Below are 15,857 nucleotides of genomic sequence, written 5' to 3'. Positions count from 1 at the left end.
TGTTGTGTCTTGCGGCTTTTCCCTGTTAGGGGTCGCCACAGTGTAACTCCGGTCCGCTAATGAATGGCAGTTGATTTTTACGTGCCGAGTTGCCAGCCCTGATGCACAACCTTCAACGAAGTTACGCCCATTCACGCATGTCTCCACACAGAAGACGCTCTAGCTGAGAATCGAACCGGACAGCGTCTTACTGTGAGGCTACTACTTCTTTGTATACATACTAAAATTTGGTTTATATTCTTTAAGTGCTATATCTATAATAGGAAAACAGACTATTTAATAAATTAATATACATTAACACCTATCTAGTGAAAGTAAAAAGAGAGGGGAATAAAAATATAGTAATAAATTTCTCATTTATAAGAATAAAGATTGTTATATGTATTAAAACAGTGTAAATAAGTGAAAATACTTATACAAAAACAAGTGACTGGGCTGCTGTTGAATGACATCTTGTCTTATAAGTGTGATTTGTATAACAAAAACACTGAGTATACCTAAAGCACTGCAAGAAAGGCTGTATATTAATGATCATATTAACATCTGACCTGTCTAAGAAACCATTGAACTACAAATTTTCTTCTGGTGCTATACTAAACACCATGTCTCATCTACTGTCACTTATATGTAAAGTTCAAGAGACCATCTGATTTGGATATGTCTATTAACCTCCGTATTTTTTTGTTAAGGAGACTGAATTAAAATTCAAATTGCTATTGTCTGCATTTTGTAAGAAAATATAGATTATCTTAATAACATTATCTGTGTGTCAATTTATATTATTACAAATGTGTTTTTATTTGGAAATGGAGTTCTTGTACTTTCTAATATAGCGTGGTGGTGTAGTCATAGTAGTGCTCTCTGTTCAGAAGCACTTTGAATTAATTAGAGCAACAGCATTAGGGAAAAGGAACCAGTTCAGTTATCAGGTTAATCATACCCTAAAGAAAACAAATGTTTATGTTTCACATCAGTAAGCATCATGTCACCTATTCCCCTCACCAAAAGCTAAATCTTAGTTGTAAACATATACATTAAAATTATTTTTTAAGTTATAGAGCAGCTATAAATTATTTATATTGCTCACAGTTAAGTTATTTAGAATTTGAAACATCACTTTAAGCATCCAGAAGTTCAAAACGTCTGATGTAATGTGATCCTATCTCGCCTACATTCATTACCGATGTGCTCGGAGATGAGAATCGGCTCCGACTCGGCTGCTATAACAAGCACAAAGTCTCTCATTGGCTGGGCCAATCCTGTATCTCAGGATGCACCACACCCAACCCCCCAGATCTCGTTTGCCGCTCATGGAGTATCGACGTGGTCTCAACTTGGCTGTGGCTAAGTACCCTCTTTCTGATCTTTTTTAGCTGGTTTTTGTAGGAGAATTTATATCCAAAAGCTATTTTAATAGCTACGTTGTTGTATTGACCTTGTGTCTGAGTGGGATTGTTGTTGTTCTTGTTGTGTGGTGGTCCTTCTGTTTGGTGGGCAAGGCCCGTTTAAGTTAGAGGGCCTTTGCCCTATCTGGTGTCTCCACGTTTAAATTAGAGCCATTCCTCCCTTTCCTCCTCGTGTTTGTGTTTTATTGTGTCTTGATGTCTACTAAAGAGCAGAAAGAACATAAGCCATCGGGCTTTAAAAAATGTGCGAAGTGTAATTATAAAATGTCTGACAGACGATCATGCGATATGCGTTTATTGTCTTGGCGCCAAACACTTGCAAGAATCTTGCAGTGTCTGTCATGCTTTCTCTTCAAGGGTTTTGCAGAAGAGAAAAAATAAACTTATCCTGAAGGGTTTAATTAAACCCTCCTTTGAGGAAGCTGTAGTTTCTTCTCCCTCTGAAAAATTCAGGGTTAAGTAAAAAAAGTCGTCCCCGGCTCCGTCCACTTCTTCGGAACTGCCGGAGAAAAGATCAAGATCAATGTCCCCTTCCTCGGCTCCACTGGTCTCGGAGCCGTTGGATAAAGGGTCTAAAGCTGTGTCTCCTTCCTTGGCTCCATTGATCTCGGAGCCGCAGGATTCACGGTCGACAGCTGGGTCTCCTTCCTCGGTTCCATTGATTTCGGAGCCACAGGAAAATTTATCTCTTTCGGAGCTGGCTTCCTCGGTTCCACAACCTTTGGCGCTGAAGGAGGTTTCGGTGGTTCTTGAGCCTGCTTTGGCTCCGATCCTTTTAGAGCCGATTCGGATCCGTTCTCCTAGCTGTGTTTCGGATCCGATGGGAAGGGTTTCTCGACCCCCTTCCGTCTCCTCCAGGTCCTCCGGACTTTCAGATTCGGATGTAGATAGGGTGGTCCCGAAGCTCCTCCAGTCACCAGTGTTATCTAAATTATTTTTGGCTCCAGCCCAGTCGGCTCTGGAGCCTACCATAGTATCGGTTCCATTTCTTCATTCTCCGACAACCTTGGTGTCGTCTTAGTCGGAGTATGATGAGTCGAATGAAGTCTTTGGGTCGGCCCCGAGACCCCCTGCCAATCTTTTGGTCCCGACCTCTGCTCCAACCTTCTCTATTCCTTTTACAGGTTTCGGCACTCGGGTGTCCTCAGTCGGGCCCGAGGGGGATATATCTGGGCCTCTGGCTTTGGCTCCGAGTCTCCCCCTTGGTGCTTCGGCTAGGGGAACCCCGACTACGGTCATGGTTTCGGAGACGGACCTCTCCTCAGATTCTGGGGGACCCACCTTCGAGGCTATGAGGAGCGCACTGGCCAAGTCCTTGGTGACTTCACCCGAATCAGCATCTCCCTCCCCAGACACTGCGACTAGAGTTTCTGGTGCCCCCCTATCTCTGGACAGTGGGGCTCCAAGGCCTGAGGACACCTCCTTGTGTGGTCCCTGCTTTCTGAGGGCCCTTCAGAGTCCGTGCCTGAAGAGCCTCTCAGAAAGAAGCTGTGTAAGAGGAAACACCTAGACTCCCCAGATGAGTCTGTCACCTCGGATACCGACCTCGATGATGCAGAAGGGTCCCCGAAGTTGTCCGCCAATGATGTCTCATTCTCCGATATCCTGGAGATCTTGAGACAGCGGGGCGACTGGCCATCCAAAATCCCTTCTGAGGAGGAGTCGGTCTTCCTCAAGGCCTTTGGAGCCCAGCCTTCCTCCTCCTGGGTGTCTCCACCCTTCGATGAGTTGTTGGATCTTATTTGTCGAGGGGTGTGGGAACACCCTGACTCTGTGGAGCCAGTTCCTAGCCGCCCCAATAAATTCTTATCTGTGCCTCCTGGAAAAGAGTTTTTGACCAAGGGAGTACCTGTGGATGCCATGGTGGTGGCGTCTGCTACTCAGCAGGACGTGGCAGAGGCTTCTACTTCCATCCATCCTCCTAATAAGGAGTCTAGGAGCATGGATAGGTATGGGAAGCGTACCCTGTCTTCAGCGACCTTTACCTTGCGGTCGCTGAATTACTTGTGTCATTTTACGCAGCTCCAAAGGGATCTCATAAAGGAGTTGGGAGATACCCTGTCGGGTAACTTGCCTGAAGCATTGACTCAGTCTGTGAACGCCCAGCTGTCTACCCTTTCTTCCGTCGTCAACTCGTCCATGAGGCTCATATCTTTTGCAGCCGAGGGGGCGGGTAGAGCAGCGAGTTCAGGTGTAGCCCTCAGGAGGCAAGCCTGGATGCGCTTGTGTCATTTTGCAGAGGCTTTCAAGTCTTCTTTCACGGATGCCCCATTTGACGGGTCTTCCCTTTTTGGACCCAAGGTGAAAGACACCCTCACTAGATGTGAGCAGGAGGGCAAGACTTTGTCTGCCATTGGGGCCCGTTTTTCTCTTCCCACTAGACCTTATCCCAAGGCTCAGAGGGGAGGAAAAATGTGGTTCAGAAAGTCTCAAAAGTCTTCCCCTGCCCATCAGAGTGACCCCCCCCTCCAGAGGCAGAGGAGGGGGGGATTACTCCAGAAGACATCGCCCTAGAGGCGGCAGAGGCCCCCGCAATACAGGAGACCGCGAATCCTTTCGTGGTTCCTCCTTCCAATGTCCCTGAGGGATTACCCGACTGTGCATCTCTGGAGCCAGTCGGGGGTCATTTTTCAGACCATCTTCAGGCCTGGGAGTCCATCACTCAGGATCGATGGGTTCTTGGAATCATCACCGGAGGTTATACCATTCCCTTTATCCATTCTCCCCCACCGTCAAAGAGAATCCCGGACGTTCCACCCAGTCAATGGGATCAAGCAGCACTAGAAATCTCAAAGCTGCTAAGAAAAGGAGCCATCCAACTAGTCCCCGCAGACCAGATCGGATCAGGAACTTACTCAAGATTATTTCTGGTGCCGAAAAGAACAGGGGACTTGAGACCCATTCTGGATCTCAGCCGTTTGAACCACTTTGTAAAGAAGTCCAAGTTCCGGATGGTCACTTTGCAATCCATTCTCCCCCTGCTGTAGAAAGGAGTATGGATGTGCTCCATAGATCTCAAGGATGCCTATTATCACATCAAGATACACGAGGCCTCCAGGCATCATTTACAACTCCGGCTGGGGGCCAGTCATTTTCAATTCTGGGCCCTGCCCTTTGGTCTCACCACAGCCCCCCTGGGTGTTTACCAAGTGTTTGGCAGTAGTGACTGCTCACCTGAGACGCCTAGGATTCCAGGTGTTTCCTTATCTAGACGACTGGCTGCTCACCGCCCCCACCAGGCATCTACTTATTCAAGCCATGATAACTACCGTCAAATTGGGACATCTACTAGGAATTACTTTCAATTGGGCAAAATCTGTATTGCTGCCATCACAGCATGTTGCCTTTATCGGCGCAGAGCCAGACTCTTTAAAAATGCGAGCATTTCTACCCAGGGAGGAGATTAAAGGTGTTGCAGGCCCAAGTTGTGGCCTTGCTGCCTCGGAGAAAAGCCCAAGCCAGAATGGTTCTTCAATTGTTGGGAACAATGGCGGCTACTATTCTTCTAGTCCCCCTTGCCAGGTTACACATGCGAATACTTCAATGGCTCCTTTCGGTCCAGTGGTCATATCAGGAACTGCCCTTGTCCCATCCCATCTTCATCATGGAGAGATGCCGACAAGATCTTTGTTGGTGGCTTCTCCCCTCCAATCTGAATCAAGGGAGATCGTTCATCCCCCCATCCCCCGCTGCCAGGATAACCACTGACACCTCCCAGACAGGGTGGGGGGGGCATTATCTGGGCAGAGCGGTCCAAGGTACCTGACAAGATCACGAGACTCACTTGCATATCAATGTTCTGGAGATGAGAGCGGTGCTTCTACCGTTGCAGGCACTACACAGCTTTCTCCCCCAGGGAACTATTGCGATTCTTTCTGACAATATGTCGGTTGTCTGGTATCTGAACAAACAGGGGGGGTTCAAGTCCTATCCCCTTTGCAGGGAAGCCATGAGAGTGTGGAACTGGGCGATCACTTCCCAGCGTGTTCTTGTGGCAACGCACATTCCGGGGAAGTCCAACGTGATAGCAGACAGGCTGAGCAGAGCTATTCTGATGCCTGAACGATTGAGTGGCTGCTCAGATTTTCCCCAAGTGGGGTCTTCCCTGCTACGACCTCTTTGCCAGTCCCCTAAATGCAAAGTGCAGCAATTTTTTCACTCTGATCCCTCCTCAGAGGGTGTCACCCAGGGATGCTCTAGTCCACAGTTGGCCCTCCGGTCTGCTCTACACCTTCCCTCCAATCCCTCTTCTGCCAAGAGTGATTCAGAAAAAAAATCTGTTTGGGAAGCATCATGATTCTGATCGCACCACACTGGCCCCGTCAAGTTTGGTTCCCCTTCCTTCGGATGTATGCGGTGGATGGGCCTTGGATTCTGGACCCAGCTCCAGACCTATTGACTCATCAGTCGGGGCAGCCCCATCCATCCCTCCAAACTCTCAAACTCGCTGCTTGGCTGCTCCACTTCCTGCCTTAGTCAGACAACATACTCTTACCCCGGAAGTGGTACAGATTCTGTTCTCTTCTCACAAGTCTTCTACTAGGAAGATATACTCTAGTAAATGGAAGAGATTTGCAATTTGGGCCAATCAGCATGATCTTAATCCCTTTACAGTCCCTGTATCAGCGGTCTTAGATTTTTTGGCAACACTCTTTAGACAGGGTTCTGCTGTCTCCACTATAAAGGTTCAACTGGCAGCGATCTCTAATTATCACGTTGCTCATGAACCTTCCCTCATGGGTCATAGGCTGTGTAAAGCTTTTCTGAAAGGAGCCTGGTTGATTCGCCCCCCGGTTTCGCAACCCGTTCTACCATGGTACTTAAATATGGTGCTCGGAGCTTTAACGTCTCCTCCCTTTGAGCCAGCAGCCACTTGCGAATTAAAATTCTTATCATGGAAGACTGCATTTTTGGTAGCCATTACTTCAGCCAGAAGGGTTTCGGAGCTTCAAGCCCTTTCTGTCAAACCTCCTTATTTGATTTTTCATAAGGACAGAGTATCTCTGAGACTAAACCCTTCCTTTCTCCCTAAGGTCTCTTCCGCCTTTTGCCTTCAACAGTCTATTGAGCTGCCGGTCTTTTTCCCACAATTCTCCAACAAAGCAGAATACATATTTCACCAGTTGGATGTACATAGACAACTGAGGTTTTATTTGAATAGGACACAACAGGAGAGGAAAACGGATCAGTTGTTTGTGTCTTTTTCGGACAGTAGAATTGGCAGATCTGTAACTAAGTCCACCATCGCTAAGTGGATTAGGGATTGCATCTCCTTCATTTATGTATTGAAGGGTAGGGATCTTCCCTTTCCAGTGAAGGCGCATTCTACTAGGGCTATGGCAAATTCAGTGGCTTTTCACGCTAGGCTGTCTGTGGATGAGATATGTGCAGTGGCTACTTGGACTTCTCCACATGCCTTTATTTCTCATTAAAAATTGGACATGGCATCTAGAGGTCGGGCTTCCTTTGGTTCCACAGTGCTCAGGAGTGTTTTCCAGTGAGCCCCCCAGGATTCAGGTGCTAGGGACGCTGTCCCATCGGTAATGAATGTAAGTGAGATAGGATCACATTACATCTTTTAGTTATGTACTTACCATAACGATAGATGTATGTGATCCATCTCGCCTACATTCTTACGTACCCACCCTCCTTCCCCCAACCTGTTGGACTTGGAGGAGACAAATATTCCTAGATTTCCCTAAGGATATTATTTTTTCTCTTCTCTTACAGATTTCACTTTATGGGTTCTGTTGGTGGAAGAATGTGTTGGGGCAAATAAGATCTGGGGGTTTGGGTGTGGTGCATCCTGGGATACAGGGTTGGCCCAGCCAATGAGAGACTCCGTGCTTGTTATAGCGGCTGAGTCGGAGCCGATTCTCGGCTCCGAGCCCATCGGTAATGAATGTAGGCGAGATGGATCACATACATCTATTGTTATGGTAAGTACATAACTACAAGTTTTTGCTCTCTGTTTCGATGATCTGCTTGTTTCCTGCTTTTGAGAGTTTAAAGGTCACACTGCATTACCTGTCTAACTCACAAATTATTCAGAATGGCCTTCCCTTGAAGCAGTGACACACAGTAGCTCAAGGCAAGTCTAAAAACTTCTTTAAACACTTCTGAGGTATTTTGGTGGTAAAAGGGACAAGAAAGTAAAACTTTAAGCACAGAAGACTCACGGATTCATTCTGTGAGCTGCATTTTAAAATAGGAAACACTTTAAAGTTTCAAGTGAGCATAGAAAGCTGAAAAAAATTATAACACCACAATAAAGGAAAAGGTGACATTAAGCAACTTTGTATAGCACATATTTTGTCTGTATGTGTCTGTATCAACACCAGTTATAAAAGAATTATAGAATAGAAGGAAGAAAGAAGAAAAAACTTAAGTAAATGAACAGTAAAATGTTACAAAGTATACCATTTTTCACATATACATCTTTCAAAAGCTTTCAGAAGCCCAATCACATTACAACCCAGTCTCCTTTTGTTTGAGTTATCTTGTTACGTATTAGTTTGTAAAGAAAATAAATGGAATCTAGTAAGAAAGAAAGGAGAAAAACTTGTTTAAGGGAAGAAATTCTTTTAGTTTGTATTCTGTTGATTTAAGGGAAAGAGAGAGGAAAGAAAAAAATGAGGTAAGTTATTCCTATGTACTTTTTCTCCCTCCACTGTAAAAAACATAGTGTTACTTTAACAGGGAAATTACTATTTTTAAGTTAGAATGTTATTAAAAATGGTAATTCCTTTCACTTGATTTCTCTGGGAAGAAGTTTAATAAACAGACTGTACTATAAGTTAAACATTAACTAATAATGATTTTACTTATCTGTGGTGTTTTTTTTTTTTTTTGATTTCTTTAACTGTCCAATCATTTTTAGTATGCTGTCTTTTTAAAGATATACTTAAATGCATGTCCTCAGTAGAGTCAAGTAATTTATGTTTCTGGACAAAAAAATTGCTTCATCCAAGGGTGTCAAATGTTTTCTTACCTTCTGGCAGAAACAGCCTCAGCTTTCTTCAGTGATTTCAATAAAGGGATGCAGGTTTATTTTTTGAAACTATCAGGGAGGAGTAGTCATTATCAAATCTGATGGAGTCACCAAATTTTATAGAAGACGCTGACCAAGCTGTTTTCAGAACAAGGCCTTTATCTTGGCTAGAAATAAATTTGACAATTGTAGACCTTGGGTTAGACGGTCTTTTGTCAGGTGTCACAACAGTCAGTGATCTATGAGCTCTTTCTATCCCAAACAAGAGAGCTTCTGGGACATTTAGTGTTTTGGGGATCCAAGTGCTTAAAAAGTTTATCATATTTCCTCCTTCTAGTTGTTCAGGAATTCCATATATTCTGATGTTGTTCCTCCTTGCCCAGTTTTCTAAGTCATCGATTGTTGTTTTGTTGAAGTATAAGATCAATGTTTTGTTCTCCTTCTGTGAGTCTACTGTCAAAATGTATGATGGAATCCTCCTTAGCAGATATCTGGAGTTTCTGTTGTTTCACTATGTCTTTAATAAGATCAATCTGTTTTATACAGTCATCTTTTATTTTATCCACTTTGGGGTCTAATTGATCCAGTTTTAAGGATAGATCCTGTATGTTGCTTTGAATAGTCTGCAGTTCTTTTTATTACTAAGTTCTCCTGTGTGGTTGTCTTCGAGTGGTTCATCTTCCTGTAGTGTATATTTTTGCCTTTAATTTCTAACAGGAAAATGTTGGAATTATTAAAAATGTTTTCACCACAAGATTTCTGAAAGTTTCCAGTACAATACGTCAGCCTTTTAGGTAGTTTTTGGTAAAAATGATGAGGTAATCCTGTCAGAGATTATATGGAAGAAGCAGAGCAAAAATTATCAGCTGTTATCTGCTTGCATCTTGGTCACACCCCCTGTTCACCAGAATCTTTTCTGTTACTTAAATTTTGTAAGACTGTGTTTTAGGTTCTCTCAGTATCTCATAGTGTTGGTTTAGCCAGTACCAAATTGATTTTGCATTAGCATATTCATTCCAAGAAAAAGATCTATTTTTTGTATTTGTTGCTGAAACAACTTGTGTTCTTTCTAATTCATTACTCTTTGTATCATTTGTATTTAAACAAGAAGAGCTGCAAAATCTTCTTGACTTTAAAGGTAATGTCATGCATCATTTCTTCTTTGGCTCTTTCAAAAGCAGAAAGCCTGTTGGTCTTTTGCCAGGTCCTTTTCCACAAAGGATATAGTGGGGGACTTTCCTTGTGCCTGTGCAGAACAGTTAACATGCTGTACTTTTCAAAGCTACCGTATCTGTCTTTAAATTTTTTAATTCTCTTTAATACTATGTCCTTTAATCGTGCATATGCTACTAACAGAAGTCTAACCTTCATCTATGTGGCTCTCGACAGCAACCTTACATTCGACTGGTTTTTGCATTATGTATTGGCTCTCTCAGTTGCTTGAGTTTATTAACCCTCAAACCCTCGTTCCTTCCTCGGTTCATTGTGTTAAATGTCTCTGTTTTTTTACTTTCTTCGCTTGCTGATGTCATGTAACTTCCTGGCTCAGCTTGTTGGCATGCACGTCCAGACACCTTAATGTTTTGTACATTTCTAGCTGAGGAAAACATCACTTTGCTATCTGCAACAGAACCTACATGCTGACTATCTAAGGCGGAAAAGAAAGGTCAGCTGCCCCAGGTGTAAGATGTCAGGAGTGTTGGTCTTCAATATCGGCATTCAGTTTCTGAATACTGATAATGCATTTGCAGAAGTGCTTCAGTTCTGCATGTGTGATCGAGTGCAGTACTGGTATGCATTGTCTACATGTGCTTCAAAACTCTCTTCTAGCAAAGTATTTCTGTTCTGCTTGTCCCAGTCATGCTTTTGATCCAACTTTGTCATTTTTTACAGTATTCAAAATGAGTTTATTCTGGAAGTTATGAGGACTGCTCTTGCAGGTCTCAGAACAGCTAGAGGGGAAACATGGCTATCGTATGTAGTCTTACTACAGTGGTCTCAGTGTATATAGCAGTACTGTGGGGATATAGCCCCATGTTGTGGGTGCAGAGCCTGGCATTGTGTTTAATTGCATTACAACACATTTCAGGATTTGCCATATTCCTTGGTTTATCCTTTTAGTTTGTCACATTCACAAGGCTTGTTATCTAGATCTCATGCTTCCAGTAAGGAACTTTCATATTACACTCCCATACCTTCTATGGCCCTACATAATGTTCATATGACACTCCCATACCTTCTATGGCCCTACATAATGTTCATATTACACTCCCATACCTTCTGTGGCCCTACATAATGTTCATATTACATTCCCACACCTTCTATGGCCCTACATAATGTTCATATTACACTCCCATACCTTCTGTGGTCCTACATAATGTTCATATTATACTCCCCTGCCTTCTATGGCCCTACATAATGTTCATATTACACTCCCATACCTTCTATGGCCCTATATAATGTTCATATTACACTCCCTTACTTTATATGGCCCTACATAATGTCTTGTTTAAGCCTCTAGGTACACATTAAGGATCTATTCCATTTTCAGCAGAACTGTATTTGTCAATGTGCAGGAGAATTTTCCTTGTTATTTGAGTACCACTCTGGGTCATAACCAAAAACAGATGTAAACTGGGGCCACATGCAGCTTAGGGATGAAGTTGTCTGCTTCACAGTTCTAGGCGTCGTTGCTTGGTCTTGGTTTTCAGTCACTATGTGGAGTTTGCATGCTCCTCTGTGTATCTTGGGGTTTCTCCAGGCATGTAATTTTCTTCCATTTTCAAAAACATGCTGGTAAATTATATCCATATTTACTACATTTACCATCACCTTGTTACTTATGTTGTGGTTGAAAAAGGGCACTGTGATTAGCACTTCATGTACCCAGTTAACAAATGAATAAATTAAATCAGTGCACTTAACTGGTTCCCAGATACATTCAGGAAAATATTCTGTAAACTAGGCTATTGATTTACTGTCATACAGCTACTTCTGCAGTTGTACATCTTTATTCATATTTGTTTACTTTTAGTCTGCCCTTAATTGTCTACCCAGTGCATTCTGTTTTTGAAACTATTTGGATCTGCCTGGGAATACTTTCCTTATCAATGTTTGGTGACAGATAAGACAGTACAATGACACCGCCGGATAACACCATCCTAAACTTTTTAATTTCTCCCAGACATTGACTGAAGCTCGGTATTTCTCCTCCTCTGGCCCTTTAGTGTATATCTTATGAATAAAGAAGGTGTGCAAACAGATTAGAAATTACAAGTGTTTCATTATTCCTTCCAGGTAAGTTATAGATGTGATGAAGCGTCCATTTTCTCACATTTTCAATTTTAATTTTGCAGGTGCTGGCAACCACTCCTCATTTGTCCTATTTTTGCTATTCATGACCATGACTTGCAGCTGGAATTTGTATGGATCTGTGATCTGTAAGTGTTTCTGAGCTATTACTTTTTTCATGTTTGTCTTTACTAATAAACAATAGCAATAATAATAATAACAACAATAATATAAATTAGATAACCAGGTAAGTCCATTAGTACACAGCCTCTTTTCAGAGGAGACCTAGGAGCAGTGTCTGGTTAGATGACTTGTTCAAAGTTGCACAGCAGGAAAAAGGAAACTATGCGAATTAAGCATAAGACTGTTTGTCCTGCTTTGACTTGTATTTTATTTACATGTGTTGTGGTTGACAGTTTTTGACATTTTATTTTATATTCACTGATATTTCTCATAAAGGACCATCACTGTAGGAATCCATAAAAACTTGGGGTAAATATCATTCTGACATCCCATTGGGCACATGGCTCCAGCCTCATATTGTATCCATTGGAGAAAGCATCTACAAAAAGGAAACAGACATACATTGGATGCATTATTTTATTTGCTACTATTTTGTATGGATTTTTCTCCTGATATCGATAGAGAACCTTAAAAAAAGCAGTATAATTGTTATCAGTAAAAAAGTAAATGGATCCTTTGTTTATGGAAGAACCATAAAAGCAGTAGAATATTTAGTGATATCGATAGAGAACCTTAAAAAAAGCAGTATAATTGTTATCTGTAAAAAAGTAAATGGATGCTTTGTTTATGGAAGAACCATAAAAGCAGTAGAATATTTAGTGAAGAAGGGAGAATGCAAGAGAAAACAAGGACATCCACCTAGAGATAGATGGAAGGATTGCATTGACCTACAACAGTTGGACATGAAATTAGAAGAAGGCAAGAGAGTGGCACTAAATCAAGACAGAGAGGTGGCAGCAGTTGACACAATACACCAGCCACTGTGGAAAAGTGGGAAGAATGGGGTTGATGATGAGTTAGCACACATTTTGAACAGATAAGTCTTCTGTGTCTAACCTCTGTGTTCTCTTCTTTTGCCTTTCCTGATTACAGATTTCCTTAATAGAAAATGGAAGACATAAAGCACTGCAAGCAAAATCTTTAAGTACAGTGCAAATATTTTTTTCTGTTCCCAGTGAGTGTATATTTTGCTTCCCAGCGTACAAAGCTGTGCCAGTGCCAACAAATATGAAGAATAACTTGACCCTTTCTCTTTGGTGGCATTTTTGTGCTATTCAGCTTCCTCAGTAGAACATTTGGGATGACATTTCAAGATAACATCTTTGGGAATTTGCCTCCCTAGCATTTATGTCCTATTACCCATCATTTTTAATATTTATTGCTTTTGCCAGTGGGAATCCCAAATACTAATGTGTTTGCAATCCTTCTTCTATTCTTTCCCTCTGTTGTCCTAAACTTATTGAGTCTTTGAGACTTCATCTCTTCCTCTTTATTGTCATTCACAACTAATATTTCTCTTTCACTGGAACCATAAACACATTGAGTCTTTGGGGATTTGCATTTCTTTTACTACATAGAGTTGGAAAGCAAGTGAGGCTGAAATGATAAGAAGCATGATGCTATTTTTGTAAAGGAGGAGTGAATGAGGATAGCTTCCTCTAGTTAGCTTATTTTACCTTTACAAAATCTAATGTAAACACTAATTTGAAATGAAGGTAGTGTTTAAAACACATCTGAGTATATAAACCAGAGCATATCACAAGAAAAATAAGTTGTTCACACTCTGAACAAAGATTCTGATAGCATTAATTCAGAGTACTGCTGATGTCCTCACATTCACCGCTGCAGTTTTCATCACATGTGGGATTCCCTGCAGTGAATGCCCAATGTCTGGCCACTCTACCAAAGCCTACCATTGCTTTAAGGTATGCTGAACGTCACCCAAATGCTTCTCGTGTAGTGTAGGGCATAAAGGTGACATTCAGGTGCAATATCCTTAGAACTTCTTTGCTGCCAGTCTGAATGCTGTTTCTAACCATCTGTCAGTTTTCTGATGTTTTACTGCATTTTTTTATTCAAGTGATTTACTCCTGTTTGCTGAAGCCCTCACCATTGTAGATAGGTACCCAGTTGGGGTTTTGTACTTTTTCTTGAATATTTTGAGCTGTTTGGAGTTAAGGTCATCCAGGAAGGGTAAATGCTAGTGTGAGAGACAGATGCCCCATAAAGACCACCATGATAAGTGCCTCTTTTGCCTAGGAGCTACAAAAGACCATATGTATTGTTTGATTTGTCAGGAGTTCATCCTAAAAACCCTTCTTAGTAGGTTTTCTTCCCTTTCAGTGTATATTGAGAACCAGCATCTCAAGTTTCTTGCTAAAGATACAATGGAAGGAACTTGCCATCTCTAGGGTCAGCCATCAGGGGGGAAGTAGAAGGTGAAAAAGGTAAGACCAGAATCTTCTGTTGTCCAGCCTATGCCAGGTGTTTCTTCTGAGGTTATTACAAATCTGGACACTTGCCTGGCTGTGCTGTCGATTTATTTGCCACGACCGGGTTGAAGGCCGGTGAGGATCTGGCAGGCAGCACATCCAATGAGGCTTTGCCGGCAGCAGTTTCGGACATTCAGGTGGAACCACAGTTGATTGTTTCCAAGAGGTCAAAGGTGGTTCCGCAGATTCTTTGTAGGGAAGAAGTTCCTACTACAGTTGTTGAATGCCATCCCGAATGTGAGCCTTCTCAGTTTTCTAGGGTGGAAATTCCCTTAAAAAAGTGAAAGAAAAACATGATGTAATGGGATCCTATCTCACCTACATTCATGACAGATGGGTTCGGAGCCGATCCATCGGCTCCGACTCGGCAACTTATACACTAGCACGAAGTCTCTCATTGGCTGGGCTACTCCCTATCCCAGGATGCACTACACCTGCTTCCCCAGATCTCGTTTGCCGCTTTACAAGCTGGACGTGGTCTCGACTTGGCTGGAGCTAAGTGTTTACTTTTACCTTTATTGGTCCTTGACCTTGGGGTTTTTGTCATTTATTAAACAAACAGCTGTTTTAACAGCTTCTTTTATACTATTTGTGAAGTTTGAGTGCTTGAGTGTTGTCTGGTACTTGTTCCTTTTTGTCTGTCGGGCAAGGCCCGTTTTAGTTAGAGGGCCCTTGCCCTATCCTTGTGTTCTTTTTAGTCAAAAGAACTATTAATTTAATTCCTTTGTGGTTATTTGTCTTTCGGGCCAAGCCCGTTTAAATTAGAGGGCTTTGGCCGTTGTTCTGTTTGTCAGTTACTTGTGAGGTAAAATTCTTCTGAGTGCTTGCGCCAGTGAGTCTCGCGCTTTTCAGTTGGCACTGTTTTTCTTTATAGTGCTAATTTTTGTGGTGAACTCTATTGTTCTTGAACCTGTACTATGTCTAAAGAACAAAAGTCAGGGTTTAAAAAATGCACTCGGTGCAGTTATAAAATGTCCATAACAGACAGCCATTCTATTTGTGTTTATTGTTTGGGGCCGAAACATCTACAAGAGACTTGTAGCGTATGTCATGCTTTTTCTGCTAGGGTTCTTCAAGAACGTAAGAACAAGCTTATTTTGAAAGGGCTTATTAAACCCTCCTTTGAGGAAGCTTTGAATCCTCCTGTTGCTTCCAAAAAGAAAAGATCGTCGGCTCCGGCAAATCTATCGGAGCCGACTTCTAAAAAGAAAAAGTTGACCTCTTCTTCTTCGGCTCCACTGAATTCGGGGCCGAGTGTCGAAGAGTCTGCCTCGATACCTCCTACTTCGGCTCCATTGTCTTCGGAGCCGCAAGTTGGAGTATCGAGAGGTGAATCACCTCCATCGGCTCCAATGGCTTCGGAGCCGGTGGAAGTGTGCAGCTCAGACTCTTCCCCCTCGGCTCCGAAGAAAAAGGCTTCTTCGGCGCCGATAGTGATCCATGAGTTGGTGGAGTCGGCGCCGACAGTATTGGAGCCGTTTCGGAGCCGGTCCCCTTCTCCCTCGGAGCCGAGAGGAAAGTCTTCTCGAGTGTCTACCTCCTCTAAATCCTTGAGACTATCGGATTCAGACCTGGATAGGGTTTTACAGAGGCTCTTCCAATCTCCAGTATTTGCTAAAATGGTCTCGGCTCCAGCACAGTTTGCTTCGGAGC

General features: G+C 42.6%; 1 protein-coding gene across 1 annotated transcript in view; it reads left to right on the top strand.

Moving 5' to 3' along the window:
• Window positions 1-15,857, top strand: part of ZDHHC13 (zinc finger DHHC-type palmitoyltransferase 13) — a 3,021,844-nt gene that overhangs the window by 2,341,427 nt on the left and 664,560 nt on the right. Inside the window, exon 14 of the mRNA XM_044082531.1 lies at window positions 11,754-11,837. Coding sequence (XP_043938466.1) covers window positions 11,754-11,837 — 84 coding nt within the window. The remainder of the gene's footprint in view (window positions 1-11,753; window positions 11,838-15,857) is intronic.

The sequence above is a fragment of the Protopterus annectens genome, chromosome 9.part0 (assembly GCF_019279795.1).
Source record: "Protopterus annectens isolate FY-2018-M chromosome 9.part0, PAN1.0, whole genome shotgun sequence".
NCBI classification, from domain to species: domain Eukaryota; kingdom Metazoa; phylum Chordata; order Ceratodontiformes; family Protopteridae; genus Protopterus; species Protopterus annectens.
The sequence above is the reverse complement of the archived record's forward strand: the minus strand, read 5'-3'. Positions and strand labels throughout refer to the sequence as shown.